The following is a 23,647-nucleotide window of genomic DNA, read 5'->3' on the forward strand; positions in this document are numbered from 1 at the left end:
AAGGTCTCTTCCAAACCTAAACTTAATAATTTTGGAAATGCTCAGTGATATAGGGTGAAATCCTGGCCTCATTGAAGTCAATGGCAAAATGTCCATTGATTGTAATGGGACCAAGATTTAATTGATAATCTCTTTATTATATTTAAATATCATAGAGGACATTTTCAAAGACACGAATAGGAGTTAGACATCCAACTCCCATTGACTTTCGAGCAATATACGCTGGAAGAGTTTTGTACCTTGTCTACTTAGAGACAATATCGGCAAACAGCAAAAGTGTAGGCAGTGCCGCCAGAATTTCTTGAACCACAAACCACTCTTTGCAAAATGAGTAGAACATTGGAAAGCATCAAGATCTTAAGCTTTTGTGATTATAGTTAGCAAATAATATGAATTTATTACTAGAGGGTATTTTGTTGTTGTAAAGAGTTAATTTCTTCAAACAAATAACTTTAAGATTTTGAGCCTGACTTTGCCCTGAGTCACATAGTGGGAATCACACCTGTGCACTGTGTACATATCATAGTTGAGAGTAAAACTGAGTAAACACACATAGGCAAATGTGGATAATGGGCTTTCTCCTACAATAATTCAGGGGCAGTGGTAGCTGAGGGATGGATTTGCATCAAGCTTGAAGTTCCATGAAGAACAAATAAATAATAGGTGAACACTGCATAGTACCAAGCAAGTTATAAAAGCTACTGCAATTGGGTAGAAAAAACAGTTTGTCAAATCTTTGGGTTTGTGAGATTTGGGTTTTTTTATGCTAGCGGGATTATTTTCTTTAAAAAATATAATTGCATTGAAATGTATCCTTTCTTTAAGGACTAGATAATTGTTTTGAAAAGACCTTATATAAAGGCTCCTTGGCATAGAAGGCAGTGTTGGATCTTTGCTGACAGACAGCCGTATTCTGACACTGGTTATGTAAAACTCACACTGATTTCCATGGGTGCTTCACATCTGGAACAATGGCAGGATGTGTCCCAAAATGGGGATAACACCTGAAAAACTTTAGAGAAACCCAGCAATCAGTAGTCTGTGGACCTGGGAACATCACAAAACTGCTTTAAAGAATTATCTTATCATCAAGGGCCAGATCCTACAAATGGATCTGTCTGGGCAGAGCCCATCTGCACAGGGCCCCCCATCAGCTTCTGTTTTGAAGTTTTCAAAGGGGCTTAAGTGGAACAAGGACCTTGTGCTGGGCCTCTGGAGAGGGGCAAATTTGACTCTTCAGACAGGATCCAAGTGTAATGTGACTAATATTTTTCCTTCAATGTTTGTATTGAAAGTTAAATATTCACCTGTTTCTTTGAACTGGAAATATTATTAGATTATTTATTATTTTTTTAAAAATCATGTTAAAATCAGATATTAGAAAGGTCAAAATAGGCTGTGTGAATGATCTTTTTGGAAAAGAAATGAATTCCCAGATATTTTTTTCTATTAGCATATTTATGAATTGTCCTTAAAATAGTGCTTATATCATCAATTAGTTTTGCTGTGTTAGGTTCTTTCCAACAGGTTTTTTTTTCTGAATCACCTCTTATAGATTACACAGAACAATATTCTTTTTTGAAAAAAGCAAAAATACGAAGGCTATTAGCTTGCACTAGCTCAAACCATATTTTCTACAAAATCCACCCTTCTAAAATGTTTTTCTAATCTTTAAATTGTGTGTGTTCCAGATGGCTTTAACCAACTCTTACTCCATAGTGTATCACAAATTAACTCACGGAGGCATTATCTCAAATGGCACTGATTTCTCTGTTTAAATAGAATGTTATATCAAGAAAGTCGCTTTTTATATAGCAAAACAAAGACAATAATAAACTAATTCTCATCAAAGGGATTTGTTACTGTTGCATCTATAAACATAGATGAACGGTTTTGATGCTGATGCTGTTACTAGTCCCTAGCTAGTCACAATGCTTATCCTGCTTAGATAACAAAATATGTCAATATAAAGGGTCAAAGTGAGCTATAGCTCACGAAAGCTTATGCTCAAATAAATTTGTTAGTCTCTAGGGGGCCACAAGTACTCCTTTTCTTTTTGCAGATACAGACTAACACGGCTGCTACTCTGAAACCTGGAATAAAATGATGTTATCAGAGAAAGTTTCATCTATAAACTCTTGTTTAAACCAAGTTCCAAAACAGAAAACAGAGATCCCAAACTTTCTGTATACCTTCTTAGAATAGGACAGATTTGCTAATAAATCTAGGAGTGAACAGGAAAGAAGAAAGGACTGCTTATAGCTAAAATATGCTAAGACATTCGCAGCACCTGGCATGGCTTAAAACTAAATTGCGTTATCTTACTGTAGGTTCAGAAAACTGTCTCAAACAGAAGCTGAGAACACCTCGTCGACGATGTCAGCAGCCCAAAATGCTGAATAGCCCTGAGGACAACATGTACTATAACCAGTTAAATGTGAGTTCAAAGTGGCAATAAAGCTGTTTTACTGGCTTTGTTTCCAGTTAATAATTCGGTTATTAATACCTGTTCCAGCCCCTCCAGCCCCACCCCCACGTTCTTTTGCTCTCGTCTTGAACATGTGCTTATGCTCTTTATCTGTTGCTTTCATGTCAGGATGTCTGCCTTCACGGTGAATAATTGATGTGGTTTATCAAAGACGAGCAAGATGCATGCTTCATCAGGCTCACTTGAGCCCTTTGATCAAAAAAATTATGCTGTGACTTCTGATATTATCAGCATCTGCTTGCATTCAACACAAAATCACTTTGAATTAAAAATTAACGACTTGCTGCTTTGCTTTGACTGTGTGTTCTTGGCCCTCTCCACAGGGAACTCTAGAATATCAAGGGAGCAAGAGGAAGCCAAGAAAACTTGGGTAAATATCTATCTTCTTAGTTCTAAGCAACTGTAAACAGAAGAAGTCCTTTGTGATATTACAGAAAATGAAAAACTTTCTAGAGAAGTTTCTAAATATAAACAATTACCATATCTCTGTGCATTGACATTGGACATTTTCTACAGAAGCAAATATAAAACATGTATCTAATACTGTTTGCAAACACTAGAACTGGCTCTTACAAAATAAATATTCTCTCCAATTCTCTCTCAGTACAACTCAAACAAATTTTAGCTTCCCCTTTTTAAATAAACAAATTTAGTCGTAGTAAAAGGTGCTGGACTGAGAGTCTTTGAGGTTGAAGCTCATTAGCCTACAGCAAGCATCACATGGACAAAAGCCATGCAGGCTTCCTCTCACCACCCGAGCAATATGCTTCAGCCCTGCCTCAGGAGGGACCAGTTCTAAGAGAAGGCAGAGAGGGGAGTTCTTTCCTAAAAAGGGTTGTTCTTTGCCCACTAGCTCTCAGCTAAGACTGCCACCAGTGATGCTAATTAGTACCACTTGTAACATGGATGCTTTTCACCAGAAGGTGGGCAGAGCTCACTAGTGCATTTCACAAAAGCCACCATCCAGCAGTAACAAATTTCATGTTTTACTGACATGTGCAGCAACTAGTGCTGGATGAACACAGCAAAGACATATTAATGAACACTCAGGCAGTGACACCCATACATTTTCTTTGACCCTTTTTTATTCATTTTCTGCAGATAGTGTTATAAGTGACTTTCTTTTGTTCACAACAATGTTCACGGAAAGTGAAAGTCTTGTGGATACTAATGCAAATGGGGTTTGTGAGAAGGTTCAAACCGGAATTGTTTGCTTGGCTGTCTTGGTATCTCTTTGAGTTACCTCCTCCAGTTTATAAAACTCTGTCCCCCAGTCGGGGAGCAGAAATAATACTATGTAATTTCGGTGTCCAATCATACATCATGAGAAGCTGAAGACACAGTTGGAGCAAATAGGGCCTGATCCAAAACCTGCTGAAGATAATGGAATTCCCTTTAGTGGGCTTTGGATCAGGCCCATAGTTCACAAACAAATGTTTGCCTATGGAGTTCGAACAATTCTGAATAATGAACGTATTTGTAAATATCAAAGTCTGTGTGTGGAAAATTTTCAATCAGACAAAAATGCTACATTTGTGAAATAAAATACTTGCTACAAATAATTGCTGTGACTGTACTGCAGACCTAGAGATGAAAGGCTGTGTGACCTGTTACCAATCCTCAGAGCCATTCAGTTCCCACAGAGAGATTTAAAGCACTGAAAAGTGGCAGCAAGATTGAGAGACATGTACAAAGGCTGCATCTTGTTAACAAAATCATCCCATCTTTTCCCCTTCTTGTATTAACACTTTTTCAGTGTTTTCATTTCACCATCCATAGAGAGGTATATTTCTTAAGGTTTTGGAGAACTACTTTGTACTTTTTATTTTATATACTTAATAAAAATAGTTTGTTTTGTGTTTTGTTTCAAAGCCAAATCAAAGTGCTTGATGGGGAGGATGAATATTACAAATCATTGTCAGCTGTCGAATCTATCACTGAAGATGACAACTCACTCAACCCCACATCTTCTCTTTCCTCAAGAGGAGTGTCTCTTGCTCAGAGCTGAACTTCACCATTTACGCTTTGGTCTAATGCTGGTAAGAGTCATTGCACGTGTTTAGCAAATCTGGTTTGCATGTGTGTCTGAGAGAGAGACAGACAGACATAATTACAGCTTATGAAGCCTCTTGCAAAATTAGACCCTGATTCTGTAAACACTACCCACCTGAGTAGTTCCATTTAACTTTACTCATATAAGGAGTCCTGTTGAAGTCAATAAAGTTACTTATAGATGTAAGTGTTTGCAGGATCAGGCCCTAAATAGGCATCCCTTGTAAAACAGGATACTGTATAATTTTAACTCGGCAGCATGGCATTGCAGAACTGGGACTGGGACTTTGTATTGACGTTCAGCATAATTTGAGGTCACAGTAAAAATATTATATGTCATATAGGCCTTTCAGAACTTCATATGGTTTTTTAAAACTACAAAGAATTAACACAATAAAAAGCATTGTGTAAAAACCATTTAAAATGCTGAATGTGTATCTCAGAATTTATCTCATAAGATAGTATTTAATGAGAGAGAGAGTATTTAATTTAGTAATGTTCATACTTTCCCCGAAAGAGTTACCAAAAAGAGTGGGGGTGCTGAGAGCCATTGAACCAAACTGTAAACCCTGTATATAATGGGAACCACTTCAAGCCAGGGGGTGCGGCAGCACCTATGAGTCAACATAGTTTTTAAAAGGAATTGATACAAAATAATTTAGTGTATAATTGTATAGGGTACTTTTGACTAAAACACAAGACTGGGTTCCCTTCTGAGATCTACGTAATCTTAGATACATTATCTAATCTCTCTGTGCTGCAGTTTCCTCATATGCAAAATGTGGATAGCATTTCCTTGCCTCTCAGGGGTATTGTGAAACTTAATTCATTTAGGGTGAAATTCACTGTCCATTGAACTCAATGAGGTTTAAGCACGCCTAAGTTAGCATATGCTAACATGCATAGGGACATAGGAACTGCCAGAATTGCTCAGACCCAGATTGCTCTATCCATCCTGGCTGGCAGTACCCTGTCTCCAACAACAGTCAGCACCAGAAGATTCAGAGCAGGATGTACAAACTTTGCAATAGGCAGATGTTGTGTGATCTGCCCCCCATGTTCGGTCTCATCCTAATCTCAACTATTTAGGTATTACCTTAAACCCTGAAGCATGAGGTTTAATATCCCTTCCACAGAAATATAATGTCATTAATTATGAGAACTCTGGATATTCTTGATATCAGTACTCAAACCCCTTTTTGAATCTTGTTAAGCTCTTGGCCTCAATTTCCTGTTGCAGTGAATTCCATAATATAATTACCCATTATATGAAAAAGTATTTCCTATATCAGTTTTGAATTTCCCTCCTTTTAATTTAACTGACTGTCTCCTTGTTCTTGTATTATGAGATGAAGGACAGAAGGTCCCAAACTCCCTTCTCTAGACCAGTCATTATTTTGTGTTCTTTTATCATGTATCCTGTTATTCATCACTGTTCGAAGTTAAACAATCCCAAACCTTTTCATTTCTCTTCATTGGAGACTTTTCAGTCCCTTTGATCATTCTTGTTATCCAGATGAGGCCACACCAACTGATTTACATAAAGGTGTTATAATAGTCTCTGTAGGATTTGCCATCCCATTTCTTATCCATCCTAAAATCTGGTTTGCTTTTTGACCACAGCTGCACATTGATGGGAGGTCTTCATTGAGCTGTCAACACCCAGATCCCTTTCTTGAGCCGATACAGTTAATTTAGAACCCGTACGATTGTTAAACTACCCTGTCTGAGTAGTTTAAATTTTCCTCTCCAATGTGCATTACTTTGCATTTACTGACATTTAATTCCATTTGCCACTGTGTTGCCCAGTCACCTAATTTGTTTAGGTGTCTCTAAAGTTTCTCACAATCATCTATGGTCCCAACTAACCTAAATAACTTTGCATCATCTGCAAATTTTGCCCCCTTTCCAGATCATTAATAAATAAATTAAACAACACAGGACCTAGTATAGAACCATGAGACATCTCACTATTAACCTGATACCATGATGGAAAATTAACCATTTAATCTTACTCTTTGCTTTCTGTCTTCTAGACAACTTTTAATCCATGACAATATTTTGTGTCTCACCCTTTGACCGTGCTTCTTCAGTACCCTCCTATGCAGGACCTTGTTGAGGGCCTTTTGGAAGTCTAAATAAACAATATGAACCAGTTCTCCCTTATCCACTACTTCACTGACAAGTTTAGAGAATTCTAAAAATTAGTGAGACATGATTTTCCTTTGTAAAACCATGCTGGTTAGTCTCTGTCATATATTAGTAGATCCAAGCACTGCGCTGAATTGGGGCACAGTGCCCATAACCCTTCACTTAAGGGCTGAGAGACTCCCAGGCTTTGTCTGCACTAAAAAGGATTTGCCAGCTATAGCCAGAGGTGAAAGTAAGCCGGTCCGGCCCGGCCCGGCCCGGCCCGGCAGTAAGAGCCGGTACATAGCGATGGCACCGGCCAGGAGCCCTGGGCCCTTTAAATCACTGCCGGAGCCCTGGGGTAGCAGTAGTGGTGGTGGCAGCCGGGAGCACCAGGCCCTTTAAATCACCGCCGGGCCGCGCTGAAGGGCTGGCTGGGGGAGTCTGGTCCCAGCCCCGCCCCTTTTACCAGAGGCCCCGCCCCTTCGAGTTGAGCGCCCCTCCCCTCCCTACACACACCTTGCTCAGGACCTTGGCCACCCTGCATACAGGTAAGTCCCTTAAGTTACTTTCACCCCTGGCTATAGCTGTACTGGTAACCATTCTAGTGGGAATGCAGCTTATGCGAGTTTCCTGAACAAAAGAAGCTACACCAACAAAAGGACTTTATAACTTGTATAACTGCATCTACGTAGAGCTTTTGCTGCCATAGCAATGTCCTATCTTCTGTGAACATGGAGGACAATTAATCACCGTCCTTTTTATAATAGGCCTTAACATATTTGAAGTCTCCGATCAGGTCCCCCCTCAATCTTCTTTTTTCAAGATTAAACATGTCCAGTTTCTTCAATCTTTCCTAGAGCTTTGGGCCAGGAAAAGGGAGACAGACAGGGAGTCTAGCAGAAGCCTCAAATCTCTCCTAGTGGTCACAGTACTGTTCCTGCAGTCTGGCGTACGAGGCTGAAAGTGAAATTGAAAAAGAATATTTCCCATTCATGTTCTTCTCTTCAATCTCCATCAAAAACCTGACAGAATGGCTGGCAAGATTAAAGGCCAAAGAGCTGCAAACAATGGGCCATGACCTTGGATTATGGAGAACACTGAGTGTGTGAGGGTGCATGTTAGAATCTTTAAAGTACAGATAGTTCTGAATGAGAACATGTGGGCAGCTGCCAATGAGTTAGTGACATCCAGAAGTGCAGTACAAATATGGCTGGTAATTAATACGATGGATGGATGTTTGTTTCTCTCTCTCCAGAAGCCTCTTGGATGCCCATCAGCCTCTTTCCATCTCACTAAAACTTGCCATGAATGAGCATCCTTTGTACTATCTCAAGAGAAAACTTTTTCTTGAGATAATTTGCTAAAACTCAAAGTGCTAGAATTTATGAGATGTTAGAATGGGAAATAAAACTGTCTTGAAGAAAGTCACATGAATGTGTGGGCTCCCATACTGACTTAGGTCACAAGACCCTCAAAAATATATGGTTTCTTCATAGTGCAATTTTTTCGTCTCTCAAAGACATTCATAAAAAAGCAGTTTTTAAAGTAGTTTTATGTATTTTTAAATGCAGAAAGTCAGGACATATGGCTATAATCCACTTTATTGTCATAGGCAGTTTAATTATAGGTTACCAATTGTATATTATTTGGTGGTAGTCAAGCTTTGCACATAAGTAACAGGGAACAAAAATCATAAATTCAACATGAATATAATTCTACAATAATACCAAATATGGCTCTAACTCAACAAAGCATGTAAACCCATGTTTAATTTTAAGCATGTCTGTAATCCCAGCTCTATTTAACAAAGCTCTTAAACCCATGTTTAGGTGCTTTGCTGAATTGCGGCCCTGGTCAGTGAAAGCTGTGTCAAGGCATTAAATTGTGAAACACAAGGAAGACACTTAACAGTTTTTTCTGTTATTAAGCATAAGCATTTACTAATCTTAGATCTTCTGACATTCTTTTTAAAGGATGGTATGCCATATTCTTCTTTGAGTGATTGCTCATATTGATTCCAATTAGGTGTGTGCGCACCACGTGCAAAGTCGTCAGAAAGTTTTTCCCCGAGCAGCACCCGTTGGGTTGGCTGTGGAGCCCCCTGGAGTGGCGCCTTCATAGTGCTCTATATATGACCCTGCTGACCCGGCGCCTTCTCAGTTCCTTCTTACCGCCAGTGATGGTCATTGGAACTGTGGCATCTTGCTCTGCAAGCTCTCCACATTTCCCTAGCTTCTCTTCGGAATGTTTTTATTTTGTAGTTGTTTAGTTCTTAGCACTGCAGACTCAGCAGTGTACACCTTGTCCTCAGGGATAGCTAGGTGGTGTAGTTCATGGCTGCAAGTCTCGGGGCTCCCGTCCGAGGTTCAGCAAACTATGCAAGACCTACCCTTTGAAGGGGTGAGCCTGTTTGCCAGACAGACTGACTCCAAACTGCATAGCCTCAAAGACTCCAGGGCGACAATGAAATCTTTGAGTCTGCATACACCAGCAACCCAACGAAAGCCCTTTAAGCCCCAGCTGCTGCAACAGCGCCTGGTATCCTCCTTGGCCGAGGTAGGATATTTACAGGCGCAGGGGTAGGAATAGCAGGTGTAAGCAGGGGTGAAAGTAACTCCAGACACTTACCAGTATGGGGCCGGGGCCGGCTCTGGCCCCCGGAAGGGGCGGGGCTGGGGGTCAACATCTCCCAGCCAGCCCTTCCCAGCTGCCTGGCCCGTGCTGCCTGGGGCTCCAGTGGCATTTTAAAGGGCTCAGGGGCGTCCGGAGCCCTGGGCCCTTTTAAATCGCCGGCCCCAGGGCAGCTGCTCCCTTTGCCCCCCCTTCCCCACCTGTCGGTGGCCAAGAAGGGGCAAAAGGGGCAGGGATGTTAAAGCGCTGCAGGGTCCTTTGCTGCAGCAGCACTTTAACGTTGCTGCCCCCGCCTCCATCGCGGCCCTGCCGGTACGGATCCTACCAGCCAGACCGCCGACGGGGGAGGCAAAAGGGGCAGGGACACTAAAGCGCTGGCCGGTGCGAATTCTTACCAGTATACCATACCAGCCCGTACCGGCCCACTTTCACCCCTAGGCGTAAGCCTTCCCATCCCCCGTCCGGACAAGGCAAAGGCCTGACTAAGCCTTCGTCGGGCTCAAAAGAGACATTTTGAAGGTGCGCCCGAGGAAGGAGCACCTGTCTCAAAGCTGGATCCTGCCCTGTGTTTTTTGAACCGTCTATCCCTCTTCTACCGTGGATGGTCCCAAATAACCTCAGACCACTGGGTTCTTCGCACAGTGGAAGTGGGATATTCTCTCCAATTCTGCTCCTACCCTCCTTCCCACACCCCTTCCTGGTCCCTCTTCAGGGACCCCTCTCACTAGCAACTCCTTATCCAGGAGGTGCAGGCACTCCTTGCCATAGGAGCAGTGGAAGAGGTTCCTCAGGAGTTAAGGGGCAGGAGATTCTATTCCCGCTACTTCCTAATCCCCAAGCTACTTCCTAATCCCCAATGGGTCTCAGTCCCATTCTAGACCTGCGAGGACTCAACAAGTTGAAGTTCCACATGGTTTCCCTCAATACAATTATCCCTTCTATGGATCCGGGAGACTGGTTTGCCGCCCTTGACATGAAAGATGCGTACTTTTACATAGCGGTTCGCCCTGCACACAGATGCTTTTAAGGTTCATGATCAGCCAGAAACATCATCAGTTCATGGTCCTTCCCTTTGGCCTGTCGACAGCCCCACAAGTGTTCACCAAGCAATTGTCAGTGGTAGCAGCCTTCCTCCAAAGGAGGCAGCTGCAGGTTTACCCTTACCTCAACGACTGGCTGCTCAGGGGGCACACCAGAGAGCAGGTGGAGTCGCGGGTCAGTCTGGCCACATCCACGTTCAAGAGACTGGGTGTCCTCCGCAATGTGAACAGGTCCACTTTGTCACCAACCCAGAGAATAGAGTTTATCGGAGCAGTGTTGGACTCAGTCCATGCAAGAGCACATCTGCTGGAGTCCTGATTCCAAGCATCATTCAATGCATGAGTACCCAACCACTACAGCAAGGAATTGCCTCAGTCTCCTCGGTCACATGGAGGCCTGCACGCACATGGTTCGACATGCCAGGCTGACGTGGCTTGCTTAGACATACCGCCCGTGGCACGACTGCCTGGGACTAGGGGTCATGGTGCTACAGCAGGTACTAGAGTCACTCCAGTGGTGGCTCAGTGCTCAAATAGTCTGTGAAGGAGTCCTCTTCAGCAGCCCTCAGCTGTCCTTGTCTCTAGTTACGGATGCGTCAGCTCTAGGTTGGGGCACACATCTGGGAGCTCTCTGAACACAGGGCCTCTGATCACAGGACAAGCTCTCTCTCCATATCAATATCAAGGAGCTCAGAGCGGTGTGACTTGCATGACAGTCCTTACAGTCTCGTCTGCAAGGCCAGCATGTGGCAGTCCTGACGGACAACTCCACTGCAATGTTTTACATTAACAAGCAGGGTGGAACCCAGTCCTCGCCCCTCTGTCAGGAGGCTCTCAGGCTCTGGGAATTCTGTATAGCCCACTCCATTCACCTGGAAGCATCACATCTGCCAAGAGTCCAGAACGTACTGGCGGATCACCTCAGCAGTTCCTTCCACAGCCATGAGCAGTCCATCGAGCCGGATGTCATTCACTCCTTTTTCCAGAGATGGGGGTTTCCCCAGGTTGACCTGTTCGCCACTCAGAACAACAGGAAGTGCCCATTGTTTTGCTCCTTCCAGAAAAGCAGCCCAGGCTCAATTGCAGACGCATTCCTGCTACCCTGGGGAGGCCATCTGCTCTACGCCTTTCCCCCAGTCCCTCTCGTGCACAAGGTCCTGCTCAAGGTCTGCAGAGACAGGGTGGAACTAATTCTGGCACCACCAGCATGGCCTCGACAACACTGGTACATCACACTTTTGGATCTGTCAGTCGACGCCCCGGTCATGTTGCAGCTCCTCCCCGACTTGATCACTCAGGACCAAGGGCAGCTTCATCACCCAGACCTCTGGTCCCTCCACGTCACAGCCTGGAAGCTTCCTGGCTGAACCCTATGGAGCTCCTGTGCTCAGAGCAGGTAAGGAAGGTCTTACTCGGCAGCAGAAATTGCTCCACAAGGGCCACATACCTGGCAAAGTGGAAGAGGTTTACTTGCTGGTGTGACCAGCATCATATGCCCCCACTTCAGGTGCTGTTACCTCTTATTCTGGAGTATCTTCTGTACCTGAAACATCAAGGCCTGGCAGTGCCATCCATAAAGGTACACTTAGCTGCTATCTCGGCTTTCCACCCTGGAGTCTCTGGATGCTCCGTCTTCGCCAACTCCCTGGTTGGACGGTTCCTCCAGGGTCTGGACCGGTTACTTTCCCAGATTAGACAGACTGTTCCTGGGTGGATCCCTAATTTGGTCCTCTCCAAATTAATGGGGCCCCCATTCAAGCTGCTGGTAACTTGCTTCCTTCACTACCTGTCATGAAGGTAGCCTTCCTAATTGCCATCACATCAGCAAGAAGAGTGTTAGAGTTAAAGGCCCTTACCTCCAACCCACCTTATACAGTTTTCCACAAAGACAAGGTGCAGCTCAGACTCCGCCTCACCTTTCTTCCGAAGGTTGTGTCACATTTCCATACCAGCCAAGACATATTCCTGCCTGTTTTTTATCCAAAGCCTCATGCCAGTAGCCATAAGCAGAGGCTGCACTCTCTGGATGTTCAGCGGGCGCTAGCCTTCTACATCAAGTGCACTAAGCCATTCAAGAAGTCGAACCAGTTCTTCGTAGCGGTGGCAGACCGGATGAAAGGATTCCTGGTCTCATCTCAAAGAATATCTTCCTGGATCACATCCTGCATCCGCACGTGCTACTATCTGGCCAAGACACCAGCCCCGGCACTTACGGCACACTCGACAAGGGCACAGTTCTCATCAGTGGCGTTCCTGGCCCAGGTTCCGATCCAAGAAATCTGTAGGGCAGCAACTTGGTCCTGGGTACATATGTTCACCTCTCATTACACCAGCATGCCAGAGATGATGCAGCTTTCTGCAGAGCAGTGCTCCAATCAGCGATTCCGTAACTCCAAGCCCACCACCTAGGTAAGGCTTGGGAGTCACCTAATTGGAATCGATATGAGCAATCACTAAAAAAAAAAACCCAGTGGTTACTCACGTTCTCGTAACTGTTGTTCTTCGAGATGTGTTGCTCATACCCATTCCAAACCCACCCACCTTCCCCTCTGTCGGAGTAGCCAGCAAGAAGGAACTGAGGAGGTGCCAGGTTGGCAGGGTCATACATAGGCGCCACTCTAGGGGGCTCTACTGCCAACCCGACAGGTGCTGCTAGGGGAAAAACTTTCCGACGACTGTGCATGTGGCGCGCGCACACCTAGTTAGAATGGATATGAGCAATCACTCGAACAACAACAGTTACAAGAAGGTGAGTGACTGTTTTTTTTCAGTGAGATTGCTTGCAGAAAAAAGTAGTATTAACTGTGGGTGAAGCTGGCCCCAAATTATTAGATTTACAACATTAAGCACCCATTACTGAATAATCTAATCGTGTGCCATTCTGAAAATCTAATTGGATAAGAATTGTGTCCACAACAAGTCTGTTCTTCCTATTACTTTTGTACCCTGTCCTTCCTTCTCCACCTGCTTCTTTGTCTTGTCCACCTGCATATTGTTTTCTAGGATATAAATCTTTTGGAATAGGTTTGGAACCATTTACTACCTGTTTGTGCACTGACTAGGAGAACAGGGGAATGACGTCCCAACGACGTGGCTAAGGCATCTAAGCACTACCATAATATTAATGTTTCATCATCATCATCATAATGCAACGCACAATAGACATAAATATAGCTGCTTACATCTCTGTATCCTCCCCCAGATGTATATTGCTCCCTACATATACATATAAGTCTAGTGCCTAGAGACCTAAGCAGGTTAACTCCCTTCTCATCCTTAATTTAGTGCACTCATAAACTTTTATCTCACAGTTTTGCTGCTAAGAGCCACATTCTCAGCTGCTGTGAATCAGTGTATCTACACTGAAGTCAGCTGAAAAACTTGAGATTTTGCTGTCACTGAGTCTGTCAGCTTTCATTTGTTTAGGCTTGTTCTGCTCACAGTGAGGGAAAGGGGCAGGGTGTTGCAGTGCTACTGAAGAAACACTGTTTCATATTGCTGCAGTCCTGAACAAAAGCTGCTTTTTCAAAGAACCACTATGCAGAGCCAAATCCTGCAGGCTGGGGGAGGGGAGCTTTGCAGGGGAGAAGCTCTGTGGCATCCTATCCATCATGAGGCCAGACCCCATCAGCTGTTTGGGAGCTCTCAACTTGTTTCATTGCTGGGAGAGAAGAGGTCTCTTGGCCCTCCCACTGCCGCCCTGGCTGAACCTGCTTCCCCACAGGGACCTCGGCAAAGGAACCAACTCCCTGGTGGCCCCACTGCCTTATATGGACATGGGAAGGTAGAGTCTGATTCTGCTTCAAGGTGAGAAGGTGGCCTGTGTATGCAGGGCTCAGCTCTGTAGTGGCTGTGAGGAGGTAACTGAACCTTCCCCCGTAGGATTCAGTTACTGTTCCATGAGTGCAGAGCTCTGATGGGACTTTGCAGCTGCTGAGCAGAAGGGTCAAGAACTGGTCCAGGCTACTCCACCCCAGCGATCAAACAAAATGCATGCAGAATTATGTTCCAGTCCTCCTGTTTGTATTCTTGTATTGAGGTATAGACTATTTCATTACATTAACAGAAGCCAAGACTTTTCTCCTGGGGCCCTCCCAACAGGTAACCCAGCAATCTCATATCATGAACCAGCAGCACAGACGGACTTCTCAATCCCACATTGATGGATAAATAGGTGACCCTCATCCCTGATGTTCCTAACAATAAATGTCCCCCTCCAAAAAAGTGCCCCTCAAATTGTCCTCTTACCAAGTACATGGGAGAAAAAATGGGCCTTGCAGTGTGACCAAAGGGTTAATAGATCCAAGCTGAGATGGACCAAGGGGAGAAATGAATGAACGCTGAGTTCCAGAGTCAGGTATCTTCCCAGAGAGGATCCTGCCAGCCCCTCTCTGCACTTTATACCAGAAAAGCTCCAGCTTGAGTGCCATTGCTGATTTCAGTTCTGGCTTTTTGGCCATGGTTGGACTTGTGGTTAAGGTACTGGCCTGGGACTCAAGAGATCTATGTTCAATTCCCAACTTTATCACAGATTTTGTCTGTGACCTTGAGTGAGTCATTTAGTCTCTCTCTGCCTCAGTTCCCCATCTGTAAAATGAGTATAATTACTTTCTCCCATCTCTTGTCTTGTCTTCTCTATTTAGATTGTAAGCTCCTTGGAGCAGGAACTGTCTCTTACTGTATGTTTATATAGTGCCTTCACAGTGGGGCAATATTTGTTCAGTCTCTGCTTACATTAGGGGTGGGGAGATCACTTAATAAGATATTTTAGTATTGTAAAATGCTTGGAGAGGATGTACATCAGTCATTTAAGACAGGTGTCCTTTAATACAGGTATCACCATATTTTTAAAATGTCAATATCAGAGGGGTCTGAGTTGCCTGGAAGGAAATGAATGGATATCTTTATATAATAATCATCATTATTTTATTCTATTATAGGTATGATAAGTCTGTTTGTTTGCAGGGCCGGATTAATGCAGGGGCTTTAGGGGCTGCAGCCCAGGGCCCTGGTCTAAGGGGGACCCCGGCGCAGCAGTGATCAGGCAGGACTGCCTGCATGCCATGGCCTCACGCCACTCCTGCCTGCCTCTTGTTTACAATGTCACCTGAAAGTGAGAACAGCCATTCTCATGGCACTGTTGTAAGCGGTGTCACAAGATGTTTATGTGCCAGATGCACTAAAGATTCATACGTCCCTTCATGCTTCCGTTACCATTCCAGGGGACATGCATCCATGCTGATGACGGGTTCTGCTTGATAAAAATCCAAAGCAGTGCAGACCGACACATGTTCATTTTCATTATCTGAGTCAGATGCCACCAGCAGAAGGTTGATTTTCTTTTTTTGGTTGTTTGGGTTCTGTAGTTTCCGCATCGGAGTGTTGCTCTTTTAAGACTTCTGAAAGCATGCTCCACACCTTGTCCCTCTCCAATTTTGGAAGGCACTTCAGATTCTTAAACCTTGGATTGAGTGCTGTAGCTATCTTTAGAAATTTAACATTGGTACCTTCTTTGCATTTTGTCAGATCTGCAGTGAAAGTGTTCTTAAAACAAACAACATGTTCTGGGTCATCATCCAACACTGCTATAACATGAAATATATGGCAGAATGCAGGTAAAACAGAGCAGGAGAGACACAATTCTCCCCCAAGGAGTTCAGTCACAAATTTAATTAATGCATTATTTTTTTTACGAGGGTCATCAGCATGGAAGCATGTCCTCTGGAATGGTGGCCAAAGCATGAAGGGGCATACGAATGTTTAGCATATCTGGCACATAAATACCTTGCAATGCTGGCTACAAAAGTTCCATAAAAATGCCTGTTCTCACTTTCTGGTGACATTGTAAATAAGAAGAGGGCAGCATTATCTCCTGCAAATGTAAATAAACTTATTTGTCTTATTGGCTGAACAAGAAGTAGGACTGAATGGACTTGTAGGCTCTGAAGTTTTACATTGTTTTGTTTTTGAGTGCAGTTACGTAAAAAAAAATCTACATTTGTAAGTTGCACTTTCACGACAAAGAGATTGCACTACCGTACTTGTATGAGGTGGACTGAAAAATATTATTTTGTTTATCATTTTTACAGTGCAAATATTTGTAATAAAAAATAATATACACTTTGATTTCAATTATAACACAGAATACCATATATATGAAAATGTAGAAAAATATCCAAAATATTTAACAAATTTCAAATGGTATCCTATTGTTTAACAGTGCAATTAAAACTGCAGTTAATCATGTTTTTTTTATTTAATTGCATGAGTTCACTGCAATTAATTGACAGCCCTAATTAAAAGGCAAGTTTAGTATAGTGTTAGTAGCCTTGATGCCATAATTGTAATCATTTTGTTTTAAATTAGGACAAAGACTTGTCTACAGGGGCCCCACAAAATCTAATAGCCCCGAGTCCACAGGAGAGTTAATCTGGCCCTGTTTGTTTGAATGGGCTTTTACAGTTACAGGTGAAAATATAAAAATGAGTTTGAAGGAGTTAGCTCTGAGTGTTTATGAAACCCAATCCAAATTCTCCAGTAGCTATATGGACGACATGCATTTGTCCTCCAGTGTCAGAAGGAAAGGGGGCAAAGGATACAGGAAAAAGCTTTCAAGAAAGGTCGTATATAGAGCTGGTGGAAACATTTTCAACAGAAGCTTTCCATTGGAAAATTCAGTTTTGTCAAAATCAAAACACTTTGCTGGAAAATGTCAATTTTGACATTTCAATGGGAAAAAAGTCAAAATAAATCATTTCAACTTTGTCACTTCAGTAATGTTGAAACATTTGGTTTTCACTATGTCATTTCAATTCATTTAGTTTTGCTGTATGTTTAAATATTAATTTTAATATTATATGATATATAACAATCATAATGTATTTGATATTTTATATGATAATGTTTTTTGCATTATTGAAACTAGACATTTTTAGTTTATCTAAATGAAATGTTTCAATGGTTCTGCATCAAAATTTTTCCAAATTTCCTTTCCAAAATTTTGAAATGTCAGATTTTTGTTCTGATTCAGAATGAAAACAAATTTCAAAATGCTGAAATTTCCTGTGGAAATTTCCCAAACAGCTCTATTTAGAGAGAGAGAGCGAGAGAGATTAATGGTGAAACAAAAGTAGAGGGAAACCTTTGCTGCTGAGCAGCCATGGTGAGCTGATATCTGATACCAGCTGCCTAGAGGGCCTTCAAAGTACGCAGAATACAGGTCTTGTTGTGAACTAGCTAGTTGAAAGACTTTGTTAGACAGTATGTGTAATAAAATAAGAAAACCTTATCTTCAGGCAAAGGGTTGAATGAAAGATAAATCCCAGCATGAGGCCTCAATGGCAATATTCCCCGTGACTTCACTGTTATATTGGGATGAAAATTCCTCCCAGTGCTGACAAAAACAAAAAAAGCACAATGAGCATTTGGGAATTAATTTTAAATAATGGTGCCTCTAGTTTGTGCATTTTCAGCTTGCTTCTCATTGACCCATTTACACCACTCTGGCACTATAAAGGGGCTCCAGAGTATGCATAAATTACATCCACTTCACATTTGCAACCACTTTAAGAAATGTGTTGAGTATAGCAGTGAGCCAGGCCCCTCAGTGTATGTCTACACAGCAATAAAAAACCTGCAGCTGGCCTACGTCAACTGACTCGGGCTCATGCGGCTTGGGCTCTGGGACTGAAAAATTGTTGTGTAGTGCTTGAGTTGAAGGCCATGCTCTGGAATCCTGTGAGGGTAGAAGGTCCCAGAGCTCAGCCCCATACTCACTTGCATGAAATCCTGCATGAGCCAACAGATATTGAGAAGAGGCTACAGATTTCATTCAAGTGACTATAGTCAGCCAAGCATAACTACTGTCAGAAATAAGGTCTGGTGTTGGAAACAGAGAGTCCTCACAACAGTTGTTTCTTTGGTCCTAGTTAGGAGACACATAATATGGGGGAAAGGATGGTGATATCAGGAATAGGGAGAGAGAAGGTAGTCTTGTGACTAAAGAAGATGGCTGGAGGTCAGGAAATCTAGGTTGTCACCAGTTATTCCACTGACTTCCTCTTCGTCTTCCGGTGGCTCAGTTTCACCATTTGTAAAATGTGATGCTGATGATGATGATGATAACACTAATAATTTACCTATCTTACAATGGTGTTATGAGGCTTACCCCATTCATGTTTGTAGGGTGTTTGCTTTTGCTTAAATAGTAGCTTCCAAATTCTGTCATCCTAAACATTAAAAAGATTTATGCTTAAACTTAGGGCATGGCTCTGCTGCCCCACAGTTTGGGCTTCAGCGCTGTGACTAACAGTGTGCACCAAAGTGCTGTGCTGAAACTCCCCTGTGTGGATGCCTCAGGCTTGAATTAAAAGGGTCCTAGTTCACATTAATGAAATCCTGTTTGAAGAAGCTTACTTTCATGCAAATGAGGAATCTTTTAGTTCATGCCCACAGCATCCACAAGGGGGGAATTACAGCACAGCACTTTGGTGTGCACTGCCATTCACATCCCTGTAGTCCGAACTGGAGGGCTGTATAGACAAGCCCCTACTTAGATTCCAAAGGGGAAATTGTGTACTGGAGCTCAGATTCCAACTGCATAATTCTGATCTCACAGTTTTATAAATCAACTGTAACTAGTACTATCAGTGAAGTGACATCAGAGTGGAACTGATGTAAGTGAGATCAGATTCAGTCCCAAAGATGAAAAGAGAAGTGTTATCAAATACTTAGATTTCTACTTCTATAAAAATTGTAAGTATAACTTATTGTTGTATTTGAATTGTACAGTCAAGTCAGGTTATGCCTACTACCGTAATGAGAGTAGACGGTACTACCTGAGGCTCATCAAACCCACTGCCTTGTGGGTAGCCTGGGTAAGGGAGCAGCCTCTGACAGAAAAGCCCCACTGCCTTGTGGATAAATTCAGGAGAATGTGAGGCTATGAGAGTAAACTCAGACAGAAAATCTGGAGTGGAGCCCCGAAGGTGGTCAGGTACTAATATTTTAGTATCTTTCCAGCGACTCCTGCAGTGGATCTGGTACCAGATGTATTAGTTCTTCCTCTCCTCTGGATTTTACCGGTGATGCCAAGAGCAGGGTCCTGATGCATGGGCAACTCAGGGCCTCTATATCATCTGCCCAGGCTTGCGCCCTGGAAAGGTACTCCAGCTTCACTTTGAGCGTCGACACAACACGGAAGGCAGCAGCCACCTGTTCTAATCTCATACTTTATTGGCGTAGAGTTGAGCGCCAGGGGCTCTCTCTCAAGTTGGTCTCTTCATCCATGTTTGCATAAAACCAACTGAGTTAATTCTTTAACTCTGAGGGGTGCATATGCATGGTCTCTTGAAACTGAAGAATGCCGACTATTTGCATTACAAAAGTATTAATGGAGACCTAAATAATAAATGGCAAACATGGGGCTTTATACTGCCCTTCCCATTTCCTACAAGTCCTAAAATGGGATAAATCAGACAATCTGTCCTTGACATTTTAGAATATCTCCTGTTTATTGGAATGACTGAAATACAAATGAATACATGTGGTTAAGAATACATCTTATGGTATAAGAGTATCCGCTGGCGAGAACCAACCCAGTGGCTCTGACACCAAATATTGATCACAAGAGACTTCACTGTTGTGCCATAATAAATGTACCCATTACCCACCCCATCTTTCATCCCTGGCAATAAACAATAGTCAATAATCTCATATCTTTCTGTTACCATTGAAGACAAATTTTGTTGGTACTCTTTTTCTTTAAGATAGAGCACTCTGTGGAGCTGTTGGAACAAAATGTTCAGCCAGGAGAAAAAGTCACTCCTCAGCAAGCAAAGCAGGATTGCCAGCTTTATGAAAACAGCATGCGATGCCTCTTAGACCCAAAATGCTGGGGAGCAATCCTTTGGGCCCATGGAAGTCAGTGAGAGTCTTTCCATTCCCTTGGGTTAATGATTCATAAAAGTTAACACCCCTTTACGGGTAAATTCAAGTTGAATCTTAGACTCATTCTCTGCAGTTTCTTAAGAATTGTTAGAAATTCATTTTGTCATAGGTGTGCATCCCACACACATCTGAACAACAAATGTATATGCACTCTCATCAGTGGTCTGTTTACTATAGACTCAGATACCATGGTGTTGGATGCCATAAAAGGAAATTAGTTATGTTTCCAGAAACCAGATTCTATATGTTAGTTGCCCATGCCAATAATGGATTAAATGTCATTTGTTTGTTTAGCAGGCCTCATTGCTATTCAGTTGCAGAGAATGTACAACTATTACACAATCTAAGCAACAATTTCTAGAGCAATTGTAAAGTGCTGTTAACTATTCTCCAGACAGGTACTAGGGTGAGCTCACAAGTTAATGTATATGTGTTTTTCTGAAGGAGACTTGGGTCCAAATTTCGATCAAGGCCATTAGTGAAAATAAGTTTGATGGCCTCATTTTAGTCTCTTGGTGATACTGGCAAATATCACAAAACCTGATCACAAGCCACATTACATGACACACCTGGAATCTCTGCTCAAGAGAAGCCCAGAATTGCAGTGGCAGGAAAGTGGCAAGCCTGGATTGCAGTTTATTGGCAGGGCTGTGTGGGATTGGGATAACAAGAGTATGGCTAATCTGATGGAGATGCATTATCCGGGTTTATCTGGGAGCCAGGACTGGAATAGCAAGATTGTTGTGGATCAGGGATTAGCCGAAAAAGCAGTGCTCTGTCACAGCCCATGACTGAAACAGAAGGGATGATATAGATTTGGAATGAGAGGCTTTGGCACACCTATGTGAGGAAAGTTATGCAATATCTGACAATATTAGTACTCTTTTTTGGTAAGCACCAAATTTTCCCAATTTAAGGTGGAAGATTATGTAGAAACTTTGATTACAGAACATTTCCTACATAGATTGTAAAGTGCTTGGAGCAGGGACTGTATTTTTGTTCTGTGTTTGCACTGCCCCTAGTACAATGGTCCATAACTGGCACTCCTAGGCACTACCACAATACAAAACTTAAAAATAACAACTTTTCATTTTTTGAAATTGCTGATAAGGTGATATTTCTAATTGCCATAAACATTTCTGAGTCTGCCTTATGCTGCAATAAACAGAGATCAGAGCACTCAATCCATCATTTTATTTACCTAAACTCTGGGATAAGATAATACTCAGTGCAATATTATTATTTTGCCTTCAGACATCATGTAAAATAAGGTATAAAGCAGGTAAATAATGAATATGATAGTTCTTTAGCATTGCTTACCGCCTGCTTCTTGATATTTAGCATTGGTAGCAGAAGAGCCTTGTATGTATATCCCAGTTCGGAGTTTCACACCATCCTATCCAGGCACAGATTACTATTTGACTAAATTAATGATGGAGTTCTAAAAGAGCAACAAAAGCAAATTCTCCATAGAGATTTCACATCACCTGCAGTTTTGATAGCTGATAACTATATTATCAGCATTTTGAAAAACAGTTGCTAATATCCAGATTTACAGCAGAAATCTGATTGGAAAGGGGTGTTGATCTTGTTAGATATTTAGCATTACCGCATACTGCAATGTAACACAACATACAGTGATAAAATGGATTCGATCTAACAGGATGTGACTGATGAGATGAAAGCAAAATGCTGGCACTGTTCGTAGCATGCACAAACCCTACTGCATTGTACTACAGTATTTGTTTGGAGATACTGCGCATTAGTTTAGAACAATGTCTTTTGTGCCTTGATTGTTCATTTCATTTTACTGTCATCGTACCAAGTTGTACATTTTTAAAAACACAGTGTTTTACCATCTGTAGGTCATGAAAAGACAGATGGACGTGGAGAAACTCCACCAACAGCTCTTTGGATGAATCCCACTTTCTGCTTAGCGGTAGAGAAATCCCTCCCTTCTATAAAACTAAATGTCCTTATATCGCTCTACTATAAAAGCTTTTTTAATACAGGAACTTATTGATCTAATACATTTGAAACATTTGCAATTATTTTTAGTGAGTGCAAGTAAAACAAACTATTCTTATCAGAGCTGCTGTATTACAAACACCACTTGAGTTACACTGAAGTTAATCCCCAGTTCTGTTACAGGAAACTCATCCTTATTAAAGTAACTTAAGAGTTCCTTTTTATTGATCTGCTCCTTCAACTTAATGATAGGAACTTACTGATGTTTTAATAATAACCTTATAAGCTTTATCTCATTCTACTTCACTATGTGTTACTGAAAGATGCTGTGGAAACTAACTTAGCCTGAACATTTTGCAGATGTCTTTAAATGCTGGCGGGGGGAGAGAGAAGGTTCAGTTGTGCTGCATGTTAACAAAGATAGCTGAAAAACTACAAGATAAAAGAGAGCCTCGAGTGTGAACATCAAAGAATTGTTAATGACAAGAAATACCATTAGGGTTAGCATCCCTTTTGTTTCAACCCCCTCACACCTGCAGTGTGTTGTAGACTATGTCTTTGTTGGCACATGTGAATTACCTCCATTAGCATTTATAGAAGAGTGGTTCCAAAACAACAGAAACATACTCCTGCTCCTTGCTATTGCTCCAAAAAGTCAGATATTCGTTCTCTGTGGGTTTCCTTCAAGGTAGTCTTTTCTGCAAGGGAAACTATAGAGCCAGTATTCCATTGATTGCAAATGAACTTGGTTGAAAGGAGAGGATGGCTATTGTTACTGAAAAGAGAAGTAATATAAGCAACAGTAAGAAGCTCAGACATTAGCAATAGCAAAATCAGAGCGTGAAATTCAGATTAGCCCTCCGCAGGCTGTGAGGGGAAGGGGGTATTGGAAGACTTGGCATGGCCAAAGGTGTAACCTGTTCCATTTGGCCCCTGAAAAATTTTAACAGATGGTGGGACCAGCTGTCTTTTTCAGCCATTTAATAAACTCTTCAGTGGTAACAGTTTGGGAAGTGGGGAGGGGGTTGAGTTTTAGGCCAGAGGAAAAAATAAAGAAATCTGTCCCAATTGTCTTTGCCAAGCAGTGAAGTCCAGAAACATTAGGAAAAGTTAAAGTGAAAATCTAATTGATGACACTGTCCTGATTATCTGTTTCAAAAGGAAGAGGGGAAAAAATCTTTCAGCTCAAGTGGACCACTGCATGCAAAATGCCTATTATTGCATTGTTATCTTTATCTGTCATTTTAATTTCAGTCCTTGCAAAGCAATCACATAATTAGAAATCTTAAATGAACTGCAGAATGAGAAATTGACTTGGTTTTTGAGACACAAGTGTCTGTCAAAGGAAAAGTCAAAATGACCTGTTTTATTAAAAAGACATACTTGC

The 23,647-nt window shown here is 42.2% G+C and overlaps 1 protein-coding gene across 1 annotated transcript in view; it reads left to right on the forward strand.

Moving 5' to 3' along the window:
• Positions 1 to 23,647, forward strand: part of MYO3B (myosin IIIB) — a 340,336-nt gene that overhangs the window by 302,571 nt on the left and 14,118 nt on the right. The window contains exons 36-38 of the mRNA XM_074967534.1: positions 2,331 to 2,437; positions 2,812 to 2,858; positions 4,361 to 4,527. Coding sequence (XP_074823635.1) covers positions 2,331 to 2,437; positions 2,812 to 2,858; positions 4,361 to 4,496 — 290 coding nt within the window. The 3' untranslated portion in view covers positions 4,497 to 4,527. The remainder of the gene's footprint in view (positions 1 to 2,330; positions 2,438 to 2,811; positions 2,859 to 4,360; positions 4,528 to 23,647) is intronic.

The sequence above is a fragment of the Natator depressus genome, chromosome 11, assembly GCF_965152275.1.
Source record: "Natator depressus isolate rNatDep1 chromosome 11, rNatDep2.hap1, whole genome shotgun sequence".
Lineage (NCBI taxonomy): Eukaryota > Metazoa > Chordata > Testudines > Cheloniidae > Natator > Natator depressus.